This window comes from Cyprinodon variegatus, unplaced genomic scaffold (assembly GCF_000732505.1).
Source record: "Cyprinodon variegatus isolate N-32 unplaced genomic scaffold, C_variegatus-1.0 Scaffold846, whole genome shotgun sequence".
Lineage (NCBI taxonomy): Eukaryota > Metazoa > Chordata > Actinopteri > Cyprinodontiformes > Cyprinodontidae > Cyprinodon > Cyprinodon variegatus.
Genome location: NW_015151299.1, coordinates 126771 through 153043, shown reverse-complemented (window position 1 = coordinate 153043; position 26273 = coordinate 126771). Strand labels below are relative to the sequence as shown.

The following is a 26273-nucleotide window of genomic DNA, read 5'->3' as shown; positions in this document are numbered from 1 at the left end:
GCCGATCATTAAAACAAAGAAAAAATGAACAGACCATTTCATTAAACCATTTCAGTTTCTTTTCTTTATTTTCATCATCATTCCCTTTTTACCTTAATAGCTTATGGGCTAAAAGACTGCCTTGACAGCACTGAATGAGACCTCATCACTATTAAACATAGTAACAGGTACAATGTGTGAGAAACTGGAAAATTGCGTAACTCTTCAAAAGTGTGTTTTAGGAATTGTCATTACTTGAAATCTAAAACTTTTTTTTCTGATATAGGTATCTGGAGATGGGTATAAACCGTCGCAAGGAGGCATTGTTACAGGAAAGAGAAAAGAGAGAAAGGGCATATCTCCAGGGTGTGGCAGAGGAAAGGGACTACATGTCAGACAGTGAGGTTGGCAACATAAGAGAAAGTCAAGGGGAAGGCCTTGAGAGACCACGAACTGCACCACAGTCAGAATTTGATCAATTTATCCCTCCCCAAACGGAAGCTGATTCCCAGTACAACACCCTTACAAGCCCCTACTCCCAGTATGGTCAGTATGTTCCTCAGACTCAATCCACAAGCCATTACACCCAACAAAATATCTATCAGCAGCAGTCCCTTTACCATCATCAGGTGTCTCCTTATCAAACACTATCGCTCTCTCATTCTCAGGGTCAGCCTAGCAGCTACCAGCATGCTTTACTTTTACAACAGGGAAAACCACGCCAAACTACTTTATCTGATATAGAGCCCAAAATTAGCACCAACTATGAGGTGATGCGTAACCAGCCTCTCCTCATTGTGCCAACCTCTACAGAAAGTGGCTATGGGGTTGCTCACATGGGGGGCAAGTATGGCAACTTAGATTTGAGGTTAGAGGAGAGAAGCATGGCCTCCAGTCCCATGTCAAGTATTTCTGCTGATTCTTTCTATGCTGATATAGACCATCACAATACCAGGAACTATGTGCTTATAGAGGACATAGGAGAGCTCACTAAGGCCTCAACAGGACTTGGCAGCTCTGGATTTAACATCCCTGATAAAGAGCTATCGAAAACGGACAGATTGATCAGGGCAGCAGAAGCAAGGCGTTCAGCAGAGGTAAATGCTTATTTTCTTGTTTCCTTTTCTATTTCACACCATCTGTGTTTTTAACATTTTTGAATATGATTATTACCCCTCTGGTGATTTGGATTTGTGTTCCAGTGGTACTGAGTACAAATGAAATATGGATAAACAGGTTTTTTTATTTTATTGTTCTATTCTATTGTTATCCCATAATCATCATTGAAATCATTATATGAGTAAGAATATCTTCAAACCCCTAACAGAATAAACTTTTACTCTGTTTTGCGCAAATATTTATAGCACTTTAATTGGCTAACAATTTGTCACGTTAATTTTAATCTAGATATAATGCGACAGACCTACACAAAGTATTGTTTTATTGTAATGTGAAAAGAAACACCTTTTGAACACCAGTGTTTGAGGGTTCTTACTTGACCAGATCCAAACTTCTAGAGGCAAATATTGTTTTTCAATTTCTTTGCTAAAAAGTACAACTTAGTGAAGTTGGGAGGAGTTTGACTTTCAAAATTGAAGCCTTCTCTTAATTTTAAATTGGAATTCAAGCTGAAATTGTTCTGTTTCTAAATACATAAATATATATATAGACCATTTTTTTGACTATGTCACAATTATGTCATGTAATGTTCACAACGAACGCAATTTGAGCAGCAGAGGCAGTAGGTTTACATTTACATAAAGTCTATTTTGACGAGCATCAAAGCGCATCAATAGGTCCTGCAGCACATCTCGAGCAGCGGGAGTAACACATCTTGATGCATCTGTCCAGCGCCTCACCATCTTCTAAGCATCTTAGGCGTTTGATGCACTTTACAATCAGTAGATACCGGAGCTGGAAAAAATTTAACTTTTGCTGCTCAACAGACCACATCAAACAATCAGATATGCTGATCTGAGAGCTGGCAGGGAGGTGGGCACAGGGCTGCTCATTCGGAGCTGTTAACATAAAGCCATCAAAATTAACAAATATCATGTATGTATATATTAAAACGGAGTAAAACTCAAATAGGTTTACATAAAAAGCAAGGATTTTTTTTCATTTGCCTACAAAGAAAGTGAGTTCTCTAATCCCTCCCCCCTAAACTAACCTAAACTAACTTAAAATTTATAAACTTGCCAGCAAAATATGTTCTTTTATTCTGGTGCTTGAAGTTTCTACCACATACCTGAAAACCGCTAGCATCTGCATCCAGCGACCAGTAGCACTAGCAGAAAACCCCCAAGAGGTGAAAGGGCCTGAGTAAGCTAATGCTGGATTTCCAGTGACATGCAAGTGCAGTTAGTAATAGCGATATAGCAGTTTTTTTTTTTTCATTTTCAGATTGTAAATAGTGATGGGGGGGAATATTTTCACCTTGCGCTGTGCTCCACCCACAGAAATAAACCACAATATTTACCAACATGTTTACGAAGAGGTCTATAGATTTAGGCTTTTCTGTTTTCTATTTTCTTTTCTATTTGTTTGGGGTTGTTGTCCATTTGTCTGGGTTTATTCCAGAAGGGCACTGTATTTAACTGCACCCACATTTCCCATACTTTCCTATTCCTGCACAGGAAGTATCTTCACCATGCCTCAATATAGTTTTAAATGTTGCAACAATTTTTTTTATGTATATTACAATTGTAGACTACTTTGTTGGATCTATTTATTCACGTAACCTTAAAATAAACATCAGAATTTGTAGTTATGGCATTATAAGATATTAAAACAGTTATAAAAATGAATGACAAAATAAAGGACCCTAACCCCATTTACATAATTTAACTGATGAATATATTTCCTTTATTCTGAAAATTTTCTTAATATATTGACAGATCTTATATGCAAAATCCTAATTGCTAGTACGAATCCATTTACCAAAAAGTGCAAAAACGTTCACTCTAATATGAATGCCTTATTTTCATACCTTAGGTGGCTGAGTTTTTGGGTTCATCACGTTTTGGAAAAGGAGAAGATGATTCTATGGAGGAGCCATATGAACTGAAGCTACTGAAGCAACAAATAAAGCAAGAGTTTAGGCGAGGAACTGAAGGACTAGAACATTTAACAGGCCTTGGACTTTCTCATTATCTCTCAAGTGATAGTAGTTTCCGTCACTTCCCTAAAGGAGAGAAATATAGCATTGGACGACTCACTCTTGAAAAGCAAGCTGCAAAGAATCTTCCTGCTGCTATGCTCTACCAGAAACAGATGAAGAACAAAAAGGCTTTGCTAGACTCTAAGACCATCACAAAATTTTCTCCTATTCAGGAAAGTAGAGACCTTGAGCCTGAATTTGGTAGCTACATGGGATCTAGGGCTTCGTCCGTGTCCAGTCTAGCAGCTAGGGCTAGGTTACTTCAGGACGAAATTACATTTGGTTTAAGAAAAAACTTGTCTGAGCAGCAAAAATATTTGGGATCTTCCTTAGGAGCCAACCTTTCTGGTTCTCTAAACCTTGGCCAGTCTCTTAGCTTGGGATCAACTATAAGAGGGACCACTCAAGAGGATGGAACATATCCAAGTGGCACTCGGTCCCGTCCCTCTTCGCGCCCCTCTTCTCGACCATCTTCTATATATGGTTTAGATCTGTCCATTAAAAGGGATTTGTCAAGTTCCTCACTCAGACTTAAGACAGATGGGGAGGTCCTGGACGCAGCATTTGCTCCTGGAGTCTCTAGAGCAAAACCCACTAGTTTGCCTATCAGCCAAAGCAGGGGCCGTATCCCCATTGTGGCTCAGAACTCAGAGGAGGAAAGTCCTCTGAGCCCAGTGGGGCAGCCTATGGGTATGGCTAGAGCTTCTGCTGGTCCCTTGCCTCCCATTTCTGCTGACTCCAGAGATCAGTTTGGTTCTAGCCATTCCTTGCCAGAAGTACAACAACATATGAGGGAAGAATCACGGACACGTGGCTACGATAGAGACATCGCTTTCATCATGGATGATCTGCAAGGTGCCATGTCTGACAGTGAAGGTAAATGGACCCTGAGACTAATGAAGCAGTTCAATTGTGCGGATCTGCTTGTGATGCATGCTAATGCCGAGTTGTTTTATTGACTTTGTGCATAAACTGTCTCTTTCAAATTGATCAGTCAATTGATTGTTTCCTTTGTTCTAGGAAAAGTTAAATGGAAGTTTGCATGTTTTTTTATTTCCTTTTGTGTTTCCTCTATATTGCTCTCTCACAAGTACATAAAACTCTCAATCTTATGAGTTTATGTATGTCAGTATTCAGTTCGTCCACTTTTGCTGTGTAATTCCATTTGCATGTTTTATGTTTTTTTACAGATAAATTATCATCCATATTTTTAAATCAAGGCAATTTTAGCAAGTATACATGTTTTGATTTACATATCTGCCTTATTTTTGGAGGATTTAAAACTTTGACAGATCAGACACACCATATTCGCTTTAAAGTTAATGTTAAATGGAACAGAGCAACGCATTAAAGTATTTTTTAAATAAGATGGGAAAAAAAATGTACACATTTAGTTTTCAGGTCCTGTTAACCTGTATAAATACCTTAGTTCAACATCATATTGAATATTGCCATTGTCATTCCAAAAAAAATTTAAAACAATCCACTGGACTTGGTTTCCAAGTTTGAATATTGCCATTGCATTGTATGCAATTTCTCTCTCTACCTATGACTAGTTAAGAATAGAAAATCTACACTCAGTCATATCTTTGTGATGCTGCTGCTTTGTGATGTTGATCATTTTGAATATGTCATTAGCTAAAAGCTTGGCAAGTAAAATGTCTTCAAACACACAAGCTTCAAAATAAAACAACTTGGAGTTGGTCAACACTTTATAGCAACACTCATACACGTTTAAAAGATTTTAATGTTATTAAATCATTTTGATATGGAACATTTTATAATTTATAGGAAGACATTGTGACTGCTGTTTTATAATTCATAAGAACACAAAATAGCCAGTCTGTATTATCTGATTCACAGACTGGCCATGTATATTTGTAACAATAACTGACTTTCTGGTAATGCAGTGACTATTTTTAAGTATCAAGTTTTTTGTGTGACTTAGTCATGTGTGTCTCATTTCTTTTGGTATTTTTCTTGGATTTTTTTTCTGTACTTTGCATCTTTGCATGTTGTGTAATGGGTGTCTTCCATTTCCATGTTAATAAAATTAATATTTTGGGCTTGTTTTTTGTTTTTGTAGATGTCTTGTTGAAGACAGATAGTAATCAACAGAAAATTTTAGCATGGACTATCGATCTCCATAAAATTGTAACTGGTAGTGTTTCATTACTTTTGTCAAACAGTTATTAAAGCAGCCTGCGGTAAGTTTTTTTTCCAAAGGATCAGCTTAATTTAAGATATATTCAATGATTTTTCAGGTCAATATACATCATTTGGCATGTATCAAGGCTTCATGTAGTATTCTCTTCTGAAAAAAGTATGTAAAAGTGCATTCACACCAAACGCAATTCCAGCATCAAATTCACCACTATTGGACACCTGACATATCCCCAGCAATTTGCATGGGGGTGACAAACTCCAGTCCTGTTACATCAAATCAAAGAAGTTTCTATCTGCTGCTTGCTGTATTCAACTCAGCATGGTGGACCTGTATTTTACAGTGCAAGTCACTATGGGTTATTTATTATGGAAAGCAGAACAGTGTGCCCTCGACTCTGGGTTGACAAGATCCTCCAGGGATGAACCCAGTTTATGAAGGCAAGTAGCTAGAGCTGGTTTATGGTCACTTTCCACTGTGATTTCATCTGACCCAGACCAAAAATTATCCTGCTTCAAGGAAGGATCACCTGAACAACAGAGCTAAGGTGAGATGGTTTTCTGGAACTCAGACAGGAGCCCCGGGATTTCAGAACAACAATCTTGGCAGAGAGTGCACCAGAGCAGGACAGAGGCGGCCAGCTGTCCACTGCTTGGGAGCTGAGGGAGGATAGCAGGAGTTTAGAGGAGGACAGCAGTTAAGCATAGCAATAGACCAGTCGAAGAGTGTGCACCAAAGCAGCTGCTGAAGGCTCTTGAGCTACAGGAGAAGATGAATAATGAATAATTTAAGTCCTTCCAAGTTTAATAGAAATAACTTTTTAAAAGTCAACCAACACCTCATAAGACCATTACTTAACTTAATTTGTAAAGAAAATAAGATTAAAAAAAGTTTAGTCTTTGCTGGTTCTTCACCCAATGTCACAGTCACATACAATTCCTGATTGGTTGTAACACCATAAGACACAAACATTCAGATTTTCCAACGGCAGTGAATGTTGCTTAGCATCCATCACAGGTGTTGCATTGCTGAAAGTAGCAACATTTTGCCTGTCACATCTTTATAAATATGTCCATTGCATTCCAGCACTCCTGAACACTGTATAGGGATGACATTTAAGTTGATTACTCAGGTCACTGAAAATGCTTTTGATGTGAATGCACTGTTACTGGAGAGGGTCACTATCACTGAATGGGTCATGTTACCCAGAGCCCCTCTTTACCACAGTCTGGGCTTCCCTTTAAAAGTTGTTAGGCAACAAAGCAGAACGATACTGTCCTGATCAGATATACTTTTGGTTCATGGATGTAGTATTTAATCTATAGCAGGGGATGTGTCTTGTCTCTAAGTAACTTAATGACTTTTCAGTCTCATGTTCCAAATGGTCTGATATAAGATTGGAAAACAAGGAGGGAGATGGCTTATTTACAGTGCAGTGTTGCCTTTCGCCTTTGGGGGTACTAAACCTGGAAGTTGTGGGTCTATGTGCGGTAGTGGCTAAGTAATACACAATAGTGCTACCTGAGAGCCCTGTCACAACTTGATGATTTAGCCAGAGTATGCCTGATGTCCCAGAGTCATCTAAAGAGCTGGCATACGCTGAACTTTCTATGTATTTTTTCAATTTTGGTTGTATACATCGTGTATTCATAACGAGTCCAGAGTGTATGTCCACCAACAGCCTAACTTATGTATAAAGCACAGCAGCGTAATGCCCATGAAACATCACAAGCCAGTGTCCTGAGGGGAAAGCGATGTGCCCGGAGGTACCCGGCCTGTAGGGGTGTAAATAATAATCGTTTTTTTTATCGATGCATCGATCCAAAAGCCGACGATCCGATGCATCGGCACGTCCGCAAGATAATCGATTCATGTTTTTTTTTCCTCCGGTCTATTTTTATCCATTTGCTCCTGGGCATAATTCTCCCTCCCGTGCTGCGGTGCCGCTAAACCTATTTTGCCCTCCTACCGCGCTTCCTGGTTATACTCTTACAGCAGTGTGTTGCAGCAAGCTTCACACAGACATTTTTAAGTTATGCTCAGTATTGAAGCGTGGTCTGAGCTACACACTGTGGGTCTAGATACGGTCGAGGCGGTGAGGAAGTGGGGACGAGTTTAGTCCGACGACGGAGGGACATGAGGGCCAAAGAGAGCGGAGATCCAGCTGCAAAAAGGGTCCCAGCGGTCTCGCGCACCTCGCTCTTCTAGCGGGTCAAACTTCACGAGTTGTTTTCCGCAATTTCGGTCATAAAAACAAATCAAGCCGGCCTCCTGTCTGCTGCACTGTTTGCGGTCAGCTACAATCTGGGAGAGGTGCAGCGGAGCGTCTCTCAAGGGGCGGTGACGTCGTCACTTCTTCTTCTTTTTTTTTTAATGGCGGTTGGCAAACAACTTATAGGTGCATTACCGCCACCTTCCAGAATGGAGTATGGACCAGACAAACTATTATATTCTCCCTAAAATACCCGTTCTTCTTAGAAAATTGAAAATACTACCAAAAACTACATCCCCAGATGACCTTTGAAACAATTCCCTTATATCTAGTTTATTTTTATTCCTGTCTAACTCTCTACGCAACATCTCTCTTTCCTGAGTATATTTATTACATTCTAAAAAAATATGTTGGACAGTTTCTCTGGAGCCAAGGTATTGCATCGAACTCATTACACTGATATTGTGCAGTATTTTTGCAGTATTTTTTGATGCAACTTTTCTACTTCTGTTATTTGCTGTTGTTTCTAAAGAAAATGCATAATGATATTACAGCTTTCATTGATTTAGTTCAAACTTGAAACTTTGTTTAGCCTGTAAGGTGTAAAAAAAAAAAAAAATTACCAATTAATCGATTAATCGAATCAAATCGAATCGTGGTGTATTCTTGAGTATCGAAAATAATCGAATCGTTGGGTCAGGAAATCGATACTGAATCGAATCGCCATGATGGATGTGATTTACACCCCTACCGGCCTGCATAAAAATATTTCTTTGATTGGGGTTTAACCTAGCTGCTGTTTACAGCCCACCAAAAAAAAGGATACATAAAAAGAGAAAGAAAGATAGAAGGTTTGCAGTTGCAGCAGATTCAGCGTAACGTCTGATTGGAAGTTTGTTGGCTGCAGGGAGGACCCATCACACTCACCATCTCGCTCACCATATGATGTGGATGCAGTCTGGAGGAGTACTGACGGTTTCCTCCTAGGAACCTCCTTTTTTTACCAAACACTGCCTATATGCCATTATACATTAGCTGTAAGTTAGAAGCACGTTCAGCTGTCATCTGGAAGAAGTCAAATACGTTGATATGCGTTGGAGATAAGTTCTTGATGAGTTACGCATACGTTATGCGCAAGTTACTCAAGGGTTTTGGAAAAGCTGGACACCATGACTTATGAATAACTTACACTAATTGTATGTTAATGATCAGATAATTTACCTGCAACTTATGGCCCATGTATGGCATATGCTAGGAAATGTTGAGCATGCTCAACATTTCTGGACATAGTCACTATATGTTGACATGTGCCAGGTGTTTTAGCGTGCTTCCGCATACTTCAGCGTGCTCAGAACTTACACAAAATGTACCCATAACTTATCCACCGTATGCCAGCATTTTTGCCAGATTTTTCGTATGTCAGGCATACACTGGTCTAAATGGTCAAGGTGTGACAGGGGCATTAGCAAAAGCACAAAATACTTTGGTAAAGTGTTTATCTCTACTTCTATGTATTTCAATGGCATTTTAGGTGAGAGACAATGCAGTAATCGAAGAACTAAAGAGGAAGAAAATTCACAAAAGGTTTTCAGAATGTTTTAAATAAAATAAAAAGTATCTCAAAAATAGTTGCTCAGTAACCCTTAATGAAACATAAATTATGTAGTTTTTTGAAGAAGTTCAAGAGAGGTTATAAAACAATATTCCAGAGCTTTTCATTTCTTACAGAGCACAGTACAAGCCATCATCTGAAAATATAAACAGTGTATCAGAACTGTTAACAGAGGCCAATTTTGAATTGGCTCACCACCCAGGGTGCCCTTTTGTGAGCTAGCAAAGAGATTTGAACAGTTGAGCATCAATTGTTTGCAAACTGTATTGGTTAGAGAATTTAGAAAGAAATACTTAACCAGGATGCCATTTATGCAACAACTCCCACTGTTTGCAAACCTTCGAAAAACATGCCTGTCCTCCTGAGCCCATTCCAGCTCTCTTATTTTGCAAAGTCTACATCATTTTATTTGCCTGCCTCTTTGATGCAGGTATACCAGACTTTCCAAACTGAGGGACAATACTTTTTTTCTTTTGTATTTAAACTGACATTGGAAAAATATAACCAGACAAAGACCCTTTATAATTCCAGAAGAGCTGTAAAGAAACATAATGCAGGACGGACAAACTATTAACCAAAAAAGAACGGACTTTCACTCAGTTTAGAGGTTTATCTGTGTACTTAATAATCACAACAATTGCAATATAAGGTTTGCAACAATCAATTTGATAAATCCCAGAAATATGTTGAAGAAACCCCTCTCTGCCAGCTGAGTCTAAATTTGGAAGCCATATTCAAGATGCAAAATTCTATGTATGGCAGAAAAACACTGTGCAGTACATATAACACTCCTTCCCCAGTATCAAAGATGGGCAGCATCATGCAGTAGAAACAATTTTCTTCTGTCATAGAAATAAAGTTCATCAGAGTAAACGGATGGAGCAATCTAGGGAAAAAAAGAAAAGAAAAAATAGTCTTGCAAAAGTCTTGAGACAGGGCAGAAGGTCATCTTCCAACAACCATAAACAAACATGTGTAGCCGATGGAAACAAAGACTAATGCATACTGTGGTTTTTCAAAATTTTAACTAGCTGGCTTGCATATTAAAGCTGGTAAAACTATTTACATTTTTTTTCTAGAAAAAAAAAAAAAGGACAATCTTGTGTCATTTTTTTCCTGACCTTAGGAACAATACACTTTCCTGCTGTGTGTATCACCTATATCTCCCATTCCCTAAAAACAGATTTGTGGTTGAAAAATGGCAAATATGTTGAACATTTATAGGGGTTTCAGTTTTTTTGGCAAGGCACTGTATTAGGAGTAATTTCAAGCATGTTTCTTATTGTATAATTTTTTGAATGCATGTTTTGACCAACTATACTCTCAATACAGATATTTACCATAGCAAGCTTTTGTTGAGATAAGAAAATATATTGTGAAAAGAATTCTGAAAAAAAAACATATAACTTTGTACCCCAGCCGGAGGCCCAAACTGGAATATAGAAGGTGAGACAGCATTTGAATTCCATGTAGTTGCGTAGAGACTGTGACATCATGCTGCACATCATAATTCTGAATGGTCCACTTCTCTGGCTGATTCTTTAAACATACCAGACTCATGCTGGAATGAACCACCCTCTCGCTAGTATATAGTGCATATCATTTAGCATACCTGTGGTTTCTGACATTTTAGTTTTATTTTTGAATGAACTGTACCCTTTTTTTTTCCAGGAATGTCCGCTCTGTGGTTAAGTAAACATTCTGACTCATTTCTTGTAATCATGCTCATGCACAAAAAAGAAAAAAAAAGAAAACTAATGGCGAAATCATGCGTTATATGTTATAAGTGTCCACAAAATCTTGTTTAAAGTGTTACCCACTGCTTTTTTCTCCAAGACATGCAGCAGTTCATTCGCAGTCATCATTACTGCTGCACCTGCTTCGTTGAATAGGATCTCTGATCATATATGATGTTAAGGCATAGTGTGTTTAACCAACCTGTTTTCCTCTACAAATATATCAGGATTTTCTGGGTTTAAAAATGATAACTGTAATACCTGCAAAATCTCACAATTTTTCTTTATGCTTAAAAAGTATTAAGTGCCTATTAGTTGGGTTTAGGGAGGATTTAGAGAACATTACCATCTGAGTTTCTCAGGATTATGTCAACATAGTACAGACATGTCATAGTTATAAGGATTTGCATTCTTAACCCAGCAGATGGAAGAAAATGTATTAAGTCATAACTAAGACTCAAAGCAATCACTATTTTAGGAACCCTTTTTTTATTTTTAGATTTGTAAAGGAAGCATTTAATGACAAATTATTTACTAGAGTATTTTAAATTATAATTTGATAACACTAATAGTCATTTTAGATTAAATGAGACAAAGTGCAGCATTGCTTTAGCAGCTCTAGAGAGAAAAGATCAGAGATCTTCCTTCATTTTAGAAAATGGGGGTTGGTGTGCAAATAACCTCTATAAAAATGAAAAAAATAATAATTTTAAACATGATTCCTCTGTTGATCTTTGACTGATAAGACAGATTTATCCAACTATTAAACTTATTTTTATAAGCTCGGAGTTTGAATATGATATAATTTTGAAACTTTTCTCTACTTCAGCCTACCACCTGCGGAGGGAGGACACAGACTGGTTTGATAAGCCAAGAGAAGGACAGCCTCAGAGTGGACACATGTTAGATAGGAGACAGGTGTGGCTCAAATTTCGGATGCTTGTATAAAGTTGACTAGAATTTTTTAGCAAACCATACATTATTTCTTTTAAAAGTGTTTCTTTTAAAATAAAATGCATAAAATCTGTTTCAGATGAAGTTGGTTCCATACACCTTCCCTCACACTCGCATTAAGCTTAAGAGAGACATGACAGACAACAGCGTCTCAGGTAAAGCACAAATGTATAAACAGCATGTATTGTTAGATTGGTTTTATCAGTTGCATGTTTTTGTTATTACAATCTCTTTCTTACATCAGGTAACGGACTTGGACTCCGTGTGGTGGGCGGTAAGGAGATTCCAGGCAGTCGAGGAGAGATTGGAACCTACATTGCAAAGGTTATTCCAGGAGGCATGGCTGAACAAACAGGGAAAATTGTTGAGGGTAAGTCTGTATATGTGTAAAAAGAGCCTTAAGGCCTGAGCAGGCCAACGTCAAGGGCAACTATAAAGCTTTTCAACCGATAGTACAGGATTAGAATCCAGTATTTACAAGTGCATACAGGCAAATTCTGAACAGTCAAGCACCCCCTCCAATAAAGAGATCAATGGTATTTAACTGTTTAACATTTTTCATTTGTACCATGCAAACTTCAGTACATTTGCTAGTACTGTATATATTTTTAAAACACGTTATCTTTAAATGGCAATGATATAAACCAACATTTTAGCACTTCGCAGGTGTAGAACTGACCCCTATTGCAAGATTGTATTTTCTCACTGAAACAAATACAATTTCAGTTATATTTAGAGTTTTGTGGTTTTTATTCACTCATAACGTGAAGAAAAATTAGTTGTAAACCCTGAGCAGCTCATTCTCCTTCCAGCCTGTCCTTTAAATGAAGATACAAACATCCATTACAAAGATGAGTAATGAATAATATTCTGTTCTTTAAGGAATACCTTTGCCTCTAGGATACTATTGCATATCTGACGATACAATGCTGTAGGATAATAGAGCTCCTACATCATCTTGAGTTTTAACAACAGATAAGCTAAGTTATTACACATTTGTTGGATATATCTAAAAGGTCAATCAATGTTATGATTCTCATGTGATGCAAAGTGTTTTACACCATTTGTCCAAAAGTCTGCCCTAACCCTTAAATCCCTCAATCACTATATTAAGAAGGGACTATATAGTGTAGTTCATAGTAAACTCAGCTAACTGAGAGTTGGGTCAGATGATCAGTACTTTTAGCTCATTGTTGGTTATTTAACTCTGCCTCCATGCACGGTTCTTGCGCGGCTACATCAAATTCCATTATGCTTTGCCAGGAGAGCTCTCCCGGCAAAGTATTCTGGGATATATCTGCTTATCTAGTGACCATGGATGATAACTACATTTCAAGATGCATTTTTGGAAAATGTATACACTGTATAGATTTAGATGCATTTAACCTAAAGCCTCTGTATTATGTTAAATAGAATTAAGTTTTCACACCTACTGATTTTTTATGGGTTTTTCCGATTATTTATTACAAAATTTTTTTCCTTAGATGTTTCATTATATGTGTGTTTACAATTCAAACACTAAATATATATCACACAAATGTAACTGCTACCTTTCTTAAATATGAGTGGAAATCTGTACCTGTAGTACAGTAGAGGGAAATTATTTAATTTCAGAAGCTTTAAAAAAAATACCATCGAACTGGTAAACATGGTCCAATTGACTGTATCGTGATATTTGGCTGGACTTCACAGATTCAGGTTGACATGCATTTTTTTGAGGGACATTGCATCTAAAAATCCCATATGATTAAATCTGTCCCAGCCTCTGTTGAAGCAGTTATTGTATCCATGTTTTTTGCTGGGCTTGTCTAATTCCCAGGTATGTCTCATTAAAATGTGGAAGACTTCTCCCCCACATTAGTGCGCTGTGTGAGTCATTAGACTGAATTCAGCTTTACAAATATCCTGACAGCACTGAAAAATGCTCAGATTGAACCCTGGAGATGCCTATTTATTTGTTCTTTAATTCACCTGAAATTACAATCACTGATGTGCTGAGCCCTATAAACCATCATGATCACTTATGGACCATTAAATATAGCAGTGGTTATGTGGCCTATAATTTACTGGAAAAAATGTGGCTTATTATAAAGATGGAAAAAGTGAGTATTGCCAGATTTAAAATATTTAAGGAAAAAAAAACTATTATAGCACTACTTTTTATCAAAATAGAACATGTCTCTTAGATGCCAGTCTGATGAAATCTGAAAGCATTTGTCTGTAGTTGTAGAATATTCAAAACACCACCAAAGATAACACAAAGGATACATTTTGATCTAAAGTTTGACTATGTTTCTTTGAATTTGTGTAACAGGTCATTACTGCCATTTGTATAGTCATGCAATAGCTTATTACACGAATAATGTGTATGAGCAGAATTAGTTTCATTTAGGTTTTAAGGGGGGGTTGTCTTTTATTTTATTTTATATTCACCTCTTTCATTATTGTAGCTTTAGATAGAGCCAAAGGTGGGTACAAAGAACCAGAAGCAGGGGGATAAGATTAACTGCATTTAACAATAAAATAAATAGGACTTATGTTGACACAATAGAAAAAGGACACATAACAAACATGAGAGAAACAGGCAGAGGGAAGGGACAATCATGTGGTAAACAAAGTGACCCAGTGAGGTTAAACTGTCATAAACGGGACAGATAGACCCAGTATTCAAGGTGAGACAGTCAATAAGAAAGTTCAAAACATTTTGGTTAAAAACGAAAAAACTGAAACAGAACTGAATCGGGCTGCTAAATTCTGGTTTAGGGAGAAACACAGGTAAGTTAAAACGATCATCTGAACAGGAGATGATTATCACAGTGAGTCACTTACCTGGTTTCACAGTTCAGTCCATGCCGATGCGCTGCCAGCGAGATGCGGCCCTGAGCCGTCCAGAGCATCCCTGATGCAGCAACCCCAGTGTGCAAGCAGGACTCTGATCCAGGACAGAGATTAAGATTCGGCTTGAGTAGTTCTGGAATCCAGGAGTCCACAGTCCAGTCCGGGATCCACACACTAACGAACAGATCCGGGTTCAAGGAATCTATCAGAGCGGGAGGGCAGGTTCAGAGTCCCCTGTGTTGAGCATCCAGCTCAGACTGAAACACACAGACAGGCAGAATCCAGCAGCAGTCCAATTGTGGTTCAGGTGAACAGATCATGCAGGGACAGACGGGTCCAGTGGGTGAGAGGGAATGGAATCAGGAAAACAAAATCACTAGGGAAACGCTGAAACGCTCTCACCACTGGTTACGGAATAACTCAACTGAGGACACTGGCTTGAGAATAAACTCCTCACTGGAACAGGGACATGAACCTTGGAAATAAACCTAAAAACAAAACTGACAGACAGGACACTAACAGAAGGCAAAAAGGGAACAAACAATGATCTGGCCTCGATTGCTGGAACTGGGCCCAATATAAGGAAGAACGGCATGTGGATGAGATGAGTGACAATTAGGAGCCAGACAGAGTTAAGCAGGTGAAAGGTATGAATAATTAAGGTGAGCTATCAGGGCAGATCATTACATAAACACTGAGACAGGGCTGGAAAATGAAACACTAACAAGTGGAGCTAACCAGAGGTAATTTGGAGCAGTTGAGGCAGAAGACAGGGCAGTTGAACAAGAAAGGATTATAAAGAAAAGAAGTTTAACTTAAAGACACAGAAAGTCCTCTCCAATGGGAAATGAGTTAGCAACAGCACTACATACACTTCATTCAAATTCATAAAGAGGAGAAATTATTTATAAACTAACACAAGAACAAGTATTATTATGGCTAGACTGAAACGATCACAGAAAAATAACAAGAAAATACTTAAAATATAGATTTTAAAGAAAACCAAAGCACAAAAGCTTAATGTACAGTACTGAATAAAAACAATGTTTTTTTTCTACTAAATTAACTAAACTAATGCAGAACTTTTATGTAAAACAAACAAATTCAAGTATCAACTTTCTATTACCTTGCTTTTTCTTGGGTCACAGTGAAACTGAACATTCTATAGCCAAAAAACATTTCTGTATAGTTTGCACACACAAAAAAAACTCAACAAAGCTTAAATGTAAACTGAGAAACACACTAATTTCTTTCACATTTCTTGATTCTCTTGTAGGAATGCAGGTGTTGGAGTGGAATGGAGTTCCTTTAACTGGGAAGACCTATGAAGAAGTGCAGTGCATTATGGCCAAGCCCTGTGCTGAGGCAGAGCTCTGTGTGAGACTGTGAGTAACATCTAGCAGTGCCTCATTTGTACTCATATATTGTAGCAGTAAGGCGACATTGTACCTTTGATCACGATCTCTCCCCCTCGTCATTTTATTTCTCACCCCTTGACCTGTCGGTGTCATGTGAGTTATAAACTAAGGTCCACCAATTGTAATATCGTATTTTTCTCTTGGATTCCAAGCAGTGACCTTAATATGCTGTCTGACCCGGAGCATCCTCAGGCTCTAGAGGACCATGTCAAAATTAGGGCTGGTATGCATAAAGATTTATGGATACTCTATATCTGCATGTATGTCTAGTCTAAACTAAAGAATACTACACAACTTAGGTTATGTGGAATAATTTTCTCAGCAGGTGGCCAGCGATCCCCCGGCGTGGATCCTAAACAGTTAGCTGCTGAGCTCCAAAAGGTGTCCCAGCAGCAAACTCCTGACATAGCAGGAACAGGGTCTGGGAGCTTGGGGATTCTCTCTGCATTGGAACGTTCAGCCCTCCTTCACTCAGGCCCTGGGTCAGCAGCCTCCAGTGGAGTCCCAAGCCCTGGCCAGCCAGCATCTCCTGCCATCAACAAGAAACAGCGCTACAAGGTAACTCACATCTTTAAAAGACTGCTCAAAGCGGCAATACAATCTGATTTATTTTTGTCAGTCATCCTGAGAAAATGCAAAAAAGGCCCTAAATCCACATTACCATGTATTTGTTCGCTAAATTATTACTTAATTTTTCTTTCATTTCAAATAAATGTTTGAAATCATCAAATAAAATATTCATATCAGACAAATAGATAAAAAAACGAGTTGTGCTACCTTTGATGATATTAACTGCCATCTGGTGTTTGCAATGACTGTCTTTCACATTTTTCAAAAATGTTTAATCAAACAGTATTAGAAAGCTTTTCACCGTAAGTTTATAGTCACATTACAGCAACTGAGACTCTAAAGACGCCACTTTAAAACCTTCTTTTTGTTTTTCTGAAGCCATTCAGTGATGGAATTCTCGATATGTCTTTGACAATAAAATATTAATCTCTTTAATTTATGTGTCTAACTGCAAGTAAATCTGGGGTTAGTAAAGTTTTTCAGATCTAAATCCCATTTGCCTCCTGCATGACAGGTATACTTTGACTTAAGGCCATGAATCGATAGCTGTGTATTCTCCTTCAGGATGTTTTGTTCAAGAGCGGATTGTGTTGTTCTGAAAATGAAGGCAAGCTGTTCAGATCCTACTATATAGCCTTTTGTAGAGAGTCAAGTTTTTTTGAATGTGTATTTTTGTTTAAATAATAATGTTATTAACCTTTGCCTCCCTGTTTTTTCTGGGGTTTTTAGACAGGAGAGCTGATGAAAATACCTCATCCCATCACTGGAGAAATTCAGGTAGTAAACATATCTTGAAAACAAATTATCATTAATATTTGTATTTTACTTTTCTAAGATCAAAGTAATAAAAAATGTGAAGTAGTATTATTCACACCACTTTTCCTCATTCTTTTCCCCGCAGCTCCAGATTAACTATGACAGAAATCTGGGAAACTTGATTGTACACGTCCTACAAGCCAGGAACTTGGCCCCCCGAGACAATGACGGTTATTCTGACCCTTTTGTGAAGGTCTACCTTCTACCAGGGAGAGGGTGAGCACTGAAAGGGCTTCAGTTTTAACTGAGGTCTTGTCTGTGTTTTCCTTTTTGATTTCAAGTCTGTCTTATTTTTTTCTCCCCCAGTATTTTCTGACTTTGTAAGTGCTCGGTTAACACTGACTAACCCCTTGAGCTTGTTTGGGAAAAGGACATGAGGACATGAGGCAGTCGTTTTCACTTTGTTATTGACTCATTTGGATTTTACATATTCAAAGTTATCCAAAATATTTTCTTTATGTATAGGCTGGAATTCGACACACTTTCTACATATGTAGAGTGCTTTATATCAACATTTGGATCCCATTAACTTTTTAAAATGGTCTCGTTAGAGCAAAAAGTTAATTAATATAATGCAAATTCAACACGTTAGCGCAAGGCACTTTACAGAGACAATCCAATCAAGTCACACAATCCGATTGGTTAAAAGTTTTCTATAAAAAAATAGCCAGCAGATTGCATCGAATCATTGACTTTGCAGGATTTGCGACCTCCTGGATGAGCTTGCACTGACAGTAGACATGTTCTTGCTTTGTGTCATTGGCTTTACAGCCGTACCTCACTCTTAGTCTGAATGCAGTGACAGTTGAAAACAAAAACCCCCTTTTAACAATAAGAAGCCTCTTGCAGAACTTGGATTAATGCAATTGGCGTTTGAAAGAGACAGAAGCAAACATACAAGGGGAGCATTAATTAGAAGCACTTATCCATGGTAAACTAGCTCCCTAGATGGATCAGTCTAGGAAAATAACAGTTAAGCAGACAAGCTTTGAGACAGTTTTCTTGTCAAAAAAGGTGAAAGACAGCCCATAGGGTCAGAGACAGTAAAAGCTGAGCCTGAGTGGATTGGTTTCTCAGCATAACCCCAAGACAAGATATATACTTTTTTTTTTTTTTTTGCAATATCAATGAACAAAGAAAACTCCAAAGTTTTTCATGCCTCCTATACGAATTGACTAATAAACAACTAATAATCAACTTCACTTAGATTATTGTCCCTAGCGCTGATCCCTGTTTATCAAGCTCCAGTCACCCTGGAGCTTCAGGAAGACTAATTATCAACATAAACAAAATGAAATCTATCAGACAAATAGAATTTTAACCTGCTTGGCACTGTCCCCTTTATTTCTATCAACAATTACAGCTTATCTTAACTTGTGATTGACTGTATCAAATGTAGCTCTGAGCTCTAACACAAGTACAGATACAAGTTCACTATAGAAGGCGGTGAGAATATCGTTAGTAACTTTTACCAGAGCTGTCTCATTGCTGTGATGAGGTTTAAAACCTTAATGAAACTTTTCAAAAATGTCATTTTGGAGTAATTCCTGAACTGATTAGCACTATTCTCAAAAATTTTAGATAAGAGAGTATATTTTTAGAGTATTAGAAATAGGTCTATAACTCAGCTCAAGTAATTTGGCTAGATAGAAGGTTTATTAAAAAAGCTTTATTTACAGCTACCCTAAAGGTCTCTGGTATGAATCCCTGTATTGGGAATTGCTTCTCTGTAGCACTTTGAGATTTCTTTGAAATGTAAGGTGCGTTACAAATAAAATCTATTATTATTATTATTATTATTCATATCTAAATATAGGCGGAAATCAGAGGAAATACTTCCTTAAATAAGTTGGTTGGTTGGAGCGACCAAATCGGGTTTGGTTCCCCCATCTCCAGCTGTCTCCCTCCCCCCGTCCGCCGGAGTTGCTGGACCAGCCACGATGCTCACAGCTCAGTTCTGCTGCACTGTAGTCGACCAAACTCCTAGATGATTTTGAAATTCCCTCCAGACATTTTTTTAGGTATCGGGAAAAAGAGGACATCTGGTCAGCCTAAATCACAGAAACAGTAGCAACTTCATTTGTTTCACAATTAGCAGAGTTAACTGATAAATCAAACTCTTACCAAATCCGGTCAGGAGAGGACATAACCATCGTCCCATCCACAAAGGCAAAAACTGCGTCCATATGCAAATTTTTCAAAAATAAATAGAGGATTTCCCAGCTAAAACCGGTGTAGCCATGTTTGTTTTGCTTCAGCTTTCCGCCTCTAGTAGATGAGGTGACATCATATACTCCCCTGCATTTCATTGATCCGAAGCGTTTCCGTATCAAGGTCAAACATATCCCTTGGCAAGAAGTATTTTCGGGGGTTTGTGAATTCACAAATTTTGCTTCAAATCATCTTGTCTGCAAGGTAAACCTGGAGTTGCCATGGATGTCCAAGTTGAGCTGGATAGTAGTAATTTCTGAGTATCCACAAAATGCATCTGGCATATAATGCTTCAATTGTTTGCTAGACTGTATCCATGTAGCATGGATGCTTGTCATCACATCTGCAGAATAGCTTTACAAAACCATGCAACAATGCAAACATTACTCTCTCGCACATACCCATAATAACATCCAATGGCTCTTAATTTAACATGAAAATATCGATTGAGGGCTGCTGAAAACAAAAGCATGGTACAAATTTTTTAGATATTCAGTTGGAAAAAAAATAAACATAAGCATTTAATTACCTTGATTTTCCCATTAAGCACTACTTTGGTCTGTCATATATAAACTTTGTTAAATTATAGAGTAATTTGTGTCGGTTACATGAAGTGTGAAAACATTCAAAGGTCATGAAACTCTCTTCCTAATTTATGTAGCTGGTTCTTATTTTTTCAGAGCTCCTCCACTAATATATACTGCACTCTCTTCCAAAGAACATGTGGAGAACAAGAAAGGATCGATAAGAGCTTTAGTTGCTCTGTAATGATGTCTGTTTTTAGATAATGACCCCATCAGGTCTATATAAGATTACTTACTCTCATTCTGCAAGCAGTGTGAGAGAAAGGAAAGCTCATGTAGAATATTTTTACTCCTCTGCCTCTTGGGTTTGAGGAACAATTTAAAATCCATTTGTCTGATATAAACTGAACTGAACATTGCCAGGGTATCTGCACAGCAGTTTAGATTTAACTGCAGGATTTTGTAGGTCTTACCTAATGTATCATTTGGACAAAAACAAGTGACGTACAATGCAGAAAATATTGATTGCCTCATCTCTCTATCCTTTACTGCTTTTTATTTGTGCACTCTGGGCTTCTCTGACAGTTTTTTCATATTTTTTTGCCTTTCTTGTTTGTGATATCCGCCCTCCTCATCCTCTTCTGGACTCCCTCAGCCAAGTCATGGTTGTCCAGAATGCAAGGTAGTGTGGTGCTGATTGTTTCGTTTCAGTTGATGTGTTTTTTTTTTATTTTGGGAATGTATCCTAGTGGTTTTCCATCCTTCTGTTGTGTCCTTTGTTTTTTGTCCAAATATAGTTTTTATTTAATTCTATGTGACAACACTCACATCATTGCTTTCTCTCTCTTTTATATGCTTACAACTTTCAAACCGATAAATTCTTATGTTTAACATTTTTTATTCCATGAAAGCATCTCAATCAACAGCAACTTTCAAAATACAACTTTTTGTTTTTACAATCATGCTGAGTATTGACCATTTTGCAAACATTTGCAAATGCAATCCATGATCTGAATATGTTGGTTCCAGTATGTTTGCCTGGGGACCAACATGAGAAACATTTTCGTTTTTATCAAATCTGACTACTTTTGTTCCTGTATATCATGAATCATCAGTGCTGATAACAGGAGAAGGATCAAGTATGCTCAGAAGACCACAAACCCAGAATGGAACCAGACTGTAATTTATAAGAACATCCACTTGGAACAGGTAGGCCTACTCAGCATATTCACACATATATGTTGTGTTTGAATCCATCTGCTGTGTCCTCAGTAGGCCAGATTCATTGCCGATTACATCATAGAGAGGAGCCATGGCCTCTTTGGATTAAAAAAAATCCTACTTATCGGGACCACAAATACAGCCTTGTTGGTTGGAAAGATAGGTCAGCAGTATCCACTGTAGCCTAGGGTGTCACCTTATTCATAGTGAGTCCAAGCAAGCCAGCTGCTCTGTGCTCAGAGGAAAAAGGGAAATGGCGCTGAGCAGTGGTGAATATTGTAGGTGCAGTTTATTATAACACATTAACTCATTGAAAATATTTTTTAAATTGTTAGTGAGTCAGATATGCCCGGCGTAATTTTTGGTTTACTGAATGGTTTTATCTGTCCCTGTGCAAATGGGTTTGGTTGACATTTAAGCACAGGTTCCAATATCTCTGCTGTGTGGGGATTTTAAATCTGATATCCACAACAATGGTACTGCTGCTGCTGAAGCTTCTCAGAAATGAAATTTGCATACAGAACAGTTGTGAAACAGTCCATTCTTTACCTGCTTTGTGAGTCAACTGTAATGCTTGCAAGGCGTCAGAGCTTACGCTGAGTAAGGGGCGTTGACAGCTGAAGAAGGCTCCTTATTTTCATGGCTGTTGAAGGACCAAGTTCATGTAGATTCGGGTCCTTCTGAGGTCGCAGCTGCCGAAATCAAACACAGCCATAAACTCATAAACACCCTTAGAGACCTTGCCATAGGACGTTGTGCTTTAGCCCCCTTTGAAATTGCAATGTTTCAGCCTTTTATGAATTTAGGAAGGATTCAGTACTTTTGGCTCTGCCTCAAGGCTGTTATCAGAACCCCAATGAAACCTCTTTTTCACACTTCTAGATCAAGTAGAAATCTTATAGCTCCTATATGGTCCAGAGCCTGGTGGTGATCATAATTTATCATCATCCATGTTTGCAAATAAATGTTCATTCGAACGCATAAGATATAACTTATTCTTTCCTTGCTGATAAAATACACTTGGGTCTAATTTGTAATACCTGACATTATTTACAAATTTTGTTGTTTTTTTTAAGATAAAGAAACAGATTATTTCCTGACACTTATTTACAGAGATAGAATATCTCATTCTCTGACCATCTGTACTCTTTCCTTCTCCTTGTTTAGTTGAAGAAAAAGACATTGGAGGTAACAGTGTGGGACTATGACAGATCCTCCTCCAATGATTTTCTCGGAGAAGTAAGTAGTGTTGGAATCTTATTTACCTTTTAACTTCAATCTCAAACAAAAGGTTATCTTCATTTCATATTTATCTTAATGCTTATATATGCTGTATTACCTCTAGATTATGATTTCATCAATACTCACCAAAACCGTTATTCAAAGTCTGTAAGCAATGTTGTTATTTTATTTTCCTGCATTATGATTTTTTTCTTTTCTTTTTAACAGTCATGTCAATATTTGATACTGTGGCAATTAAAAATCTATCTAAATATGTATTTGTACAATGCAGAATCGAGGCTATTAAAAGATGTTAGCTAGGTTTTTTTGTTTGGCTTTCTGCAGTTCTTTTTCTTTACCCATTCAATGCTTAATCCTTGTATTTTTTTCTGTTTTTCTTCTTTTAACCAAACTTTAGTTTTTGCCTTTTTCCTTTACTTTTATGTGAAATGTGTTAATTAACTTGAGTTACCGCTGTTAACACATGTACTGTGGATTTCACTCTAATACATACAGAAATACATACAAATACAAAAATATATCTCCAGTGTTCATTTTATCAACTATAAGCACTCCTTAAATCTGACTATCTGTAAGAAAGCCGTAGGAGGTTGTGCTTGCAGCACCCTATTCTGGACACACCATCCCCACAATTAAACATTTTAAGAGCAGCATGATATTTCTGTTTGTGATGGAAGAAGTTGGTAAGATAAGTATGCTGTATATTAACGCACATATCTAGCAGAAAATACCTTATAACACTAGCAGCTGTACTCGGGCAAATTGCAGTTTTAGAGGCCTTACTGACTATAAACAGATATCACAACTTTATAATTTTTGTGTTTTCTGAAAGCCATGGGACAGTTTGCCTTAACTTTACAATGATAAACCAGTTTAAGCTTGAGTTTGAAATCACAATCTGGCAAATTCGGAAAAGCTTTAAATGGTATGCACATTTTAATGCAGTAAGGACTGCATTGCAGCATTTTTTCAGCATCTATTTTAATAATTGTGCTTATTCTTTTAACTGTAGCAATGTGTATTTCAGGTTCTCATTGACTTGTCAAACACAGCTCAGCTGGACAACACTCCCCGCTGGCTACCCTTGAAAGAACAAAGTGAAAGTATTGAACACAGCAGAGCTCACCATGCTGCGCAAGCTCCACCAGGGTCTGGGTCAGGACAAGGTCATGGTCAGGGACTTTGCACAGGCCAGAGTCATATGTCAGGGTCTGGACAGGGTCAAGTACCAGGACAGGGAGATTTGAGTCAGGATTCACCTAAAAATTCTGTGATTAAGAGCAGAAGCCATGGAATCTTCCCTGATCCAGCAAAAGGTAAGCTATATAAATTACATACATACATTTTTAAATATCATTGGTATTTGTTCAAAACGTGGCACAACCTAAATATTATTGCTAATGGTATAAAGCTTCATTTAGCCGTTTTTTGATGTTTGCAAGCAGACCAACCCAAGAACAATTCTCTTCCTCTAGACACACAAATGTTACCTTTGGAAAAGTCCCACAGCAGCCCAGGTAGCTCCAAGTCTTCATCTGATGGCCAACTGCGGTCTCATGGCCCTTCTCGAAGTCAAAGCAAGAGTAGTGTCACTCAGGCCCACCTTGAGGATGCTGGGATAGCCATTGCTGCCGCAGAGGCTGCCGTGCAGCAGTCCCGCCTGCAACCAAGTAAATCCCTTCCCTACCGTTAACACAAGTCCCATGACATGCCTCCTTTTTACCTATGCATGCAACTTTTGTTGGGACTGTTTTAATTGAACCTTAATTGCTCTGCATTAACCACCCTTATATTTACCTTTGGACTCTGCTTGGGTCACGTTTTCTCTGTTTATAAATTGTTTTGTGGTGATAGATGATAGTTTCTCTATAAGAGTAAAATTTGTTTATTTTATCAAAAGAAACTTAAAAATAATCAAAGCTAGGAGTCGTGTAAAGTAAAAAAAAAAAAAAGCATGTGCAATAGGCAGTCAGTTAGTAAATGGAAAGAGAGAACATCTTATATTTTAATTAAATTATTTTCTTTAGAAAAAGGTTTAAAAATCTTTGACATGTTTGCAGAGATATTGTCACAAGTCAAGTATGGAACAAATGACAAATAATTTGAATGGAAACATAGGCCTCTATTTATCCCCAATAATAACTCCCCTAATCTCTGAAGAACTGTGCATGTGTCAATCCCAAGATTATGGTTTCTCTTCAGAGCCCAAGTGTGGTCGATAACCAACCTGAATGTAGAAACCAAACTGGGATTGCTTTCCCATACATCTTGATTTAAATATACCATAATTTACCATTAAATCCTTATCTCAATTAGATGTAATAAATATAATGTAAACTAAAGATCTTTTAAAAGATGAGTCATTTTTTTAAGCTTATTGAGCATGCAGTTCAACATTCCCTTGCAACCCTATTACAGTGCTAAGTACTTTGTGGTATCACAGTACAGCTCTGTATGTGCATGTCTGACATGAATGAACCCCAGAAAAAAAAGAAACGCACAGGCACGAATGAAACATCCTTTTCTGACCCCATCTGGTCCCATCATATCCCCACCACTTTAAACAAATGGGACACAAATTGGAGACTACACAAGTTATACCAAGAAACACCAGGAAGGTTTCAAAAGCCATCTGGAGTCTCTCTCTACGCTCATCGACCAGTGAGACTAAAGCTTTCGGCTAACCCATCAGAGCATCTAAGCTATCAAGGGAAGGTGAGGCAACATGGGAAAAATATAATGTCTAAACACACTGATAAACAGGACCAATCCAAAAGTAAAGCTGTTAAAGTAAAAACTAAAATACAGTGATAAAAGTAAATTAAGGGGATAATGTAGTAAACTACTACAAGTATTTTATGCTGCCGTTAAAAAATTATTTCTAACACTGGATTCATATTTATTGTGTTTTCTTATTGTTTAAAATCATATATCTGTGTTCAAAATAACAGCAATCCAACATCAGTTAATAATAATTCTATTTTTTAAAAGAAAACGTGTTTCTATGTTGAAAAACATACCATAATGGCTGTAGTATAAAAACACAAAAGGCTTCACAAACACAACATGAATACTGCTGATCCTAATTAAAAAAACAAAAAAAAAACGCACTTACAATGAAAGTAGAGGCAGCAGACCCAGGGAAGAACCCAGACATCCCTCTCCCCAGCAACTTCTGGTAGAGCACATGTCCGCCTCAGGTCACAATGGACATTTACTCCACTGAAGTGTAAGTTAGACTTCCCTGTTGTCTTCTCTCAGTGGAACTTTAATTTTAGCTGCTTCCAGAGGAAAATATTCAGGAGGCACCTAGATTAGAAATCCAAACCAGCTCAAGTGGCTCTAGTTAAATTCCTATTTGGACATGAAACAAGTTCTTCTCTGGATGTTGGAAATGCCCGCTATGTCCAAAGTAGAGACAAGCCAACTTGAGTGGAAACTCATTTCAACTGTCAAGAGTCAAAATGTATTAAATGCTCAATCATAATTACTCATGAACAAGGCTTGAATATAATTTACCACCTCTGCTTGTGTATTATGAAATTTAGGCAGGATCGGGATGAATCGGCAATAAAGATGAACACACAAACTGTTTCTGCTAGAATTAAAATGTGTC

General features: G+C 37.7%; 1 protein-coding gene across 1 annotated transcript in view; it reads left to right on the top strand.

Moving 5' to 3' along the window:
- The window catches only part of LOC107099204 (protein piccolo-like), a 79636-nt gene that overhangs the window by 43505 nt on the left and 9858 nt on the right, over nt 1-26273 (top strand). The window contains exons 16-28 of the mRNA XM_015397252.1: nt 266-1076; nt 2974-4015; nt 11693-11781; nt 11897-11972; nt 12062-12187; nt 15932-16040; nt 16229-16296; nt 16396-16631; nt 17545-17675; nt 21310-21403; nt 22583-22654; nt 23685-23973; nt 24133-24327. Of these exons, the coding sequence (XP_015252738.1) occupies nt 266-1076; nt 2974-4015; nt 11693-11781; nt 11897-11972; nt 12062-12187; nt 15932-16040; nt 16229-16296; nt 16396-16631; nt 17545-17675; nt 21310-21403; nt 22583-22654; nt 23685-23973; nt 24133-24327 (3338 nt within the window). The remainder of the gene's footprint in view (nt 1-265; nt 1077-2973; nt 4016-11692; nt 11782-11896; nt 11973-12061; nt 12188-15931; nt 16041-16228; nt 16297-16395; nt 16632-17544; nt 17676-21309; nt 21404-22582; nt 22655-23684; nt 23974-24132; nt 24328-26273) is intronic.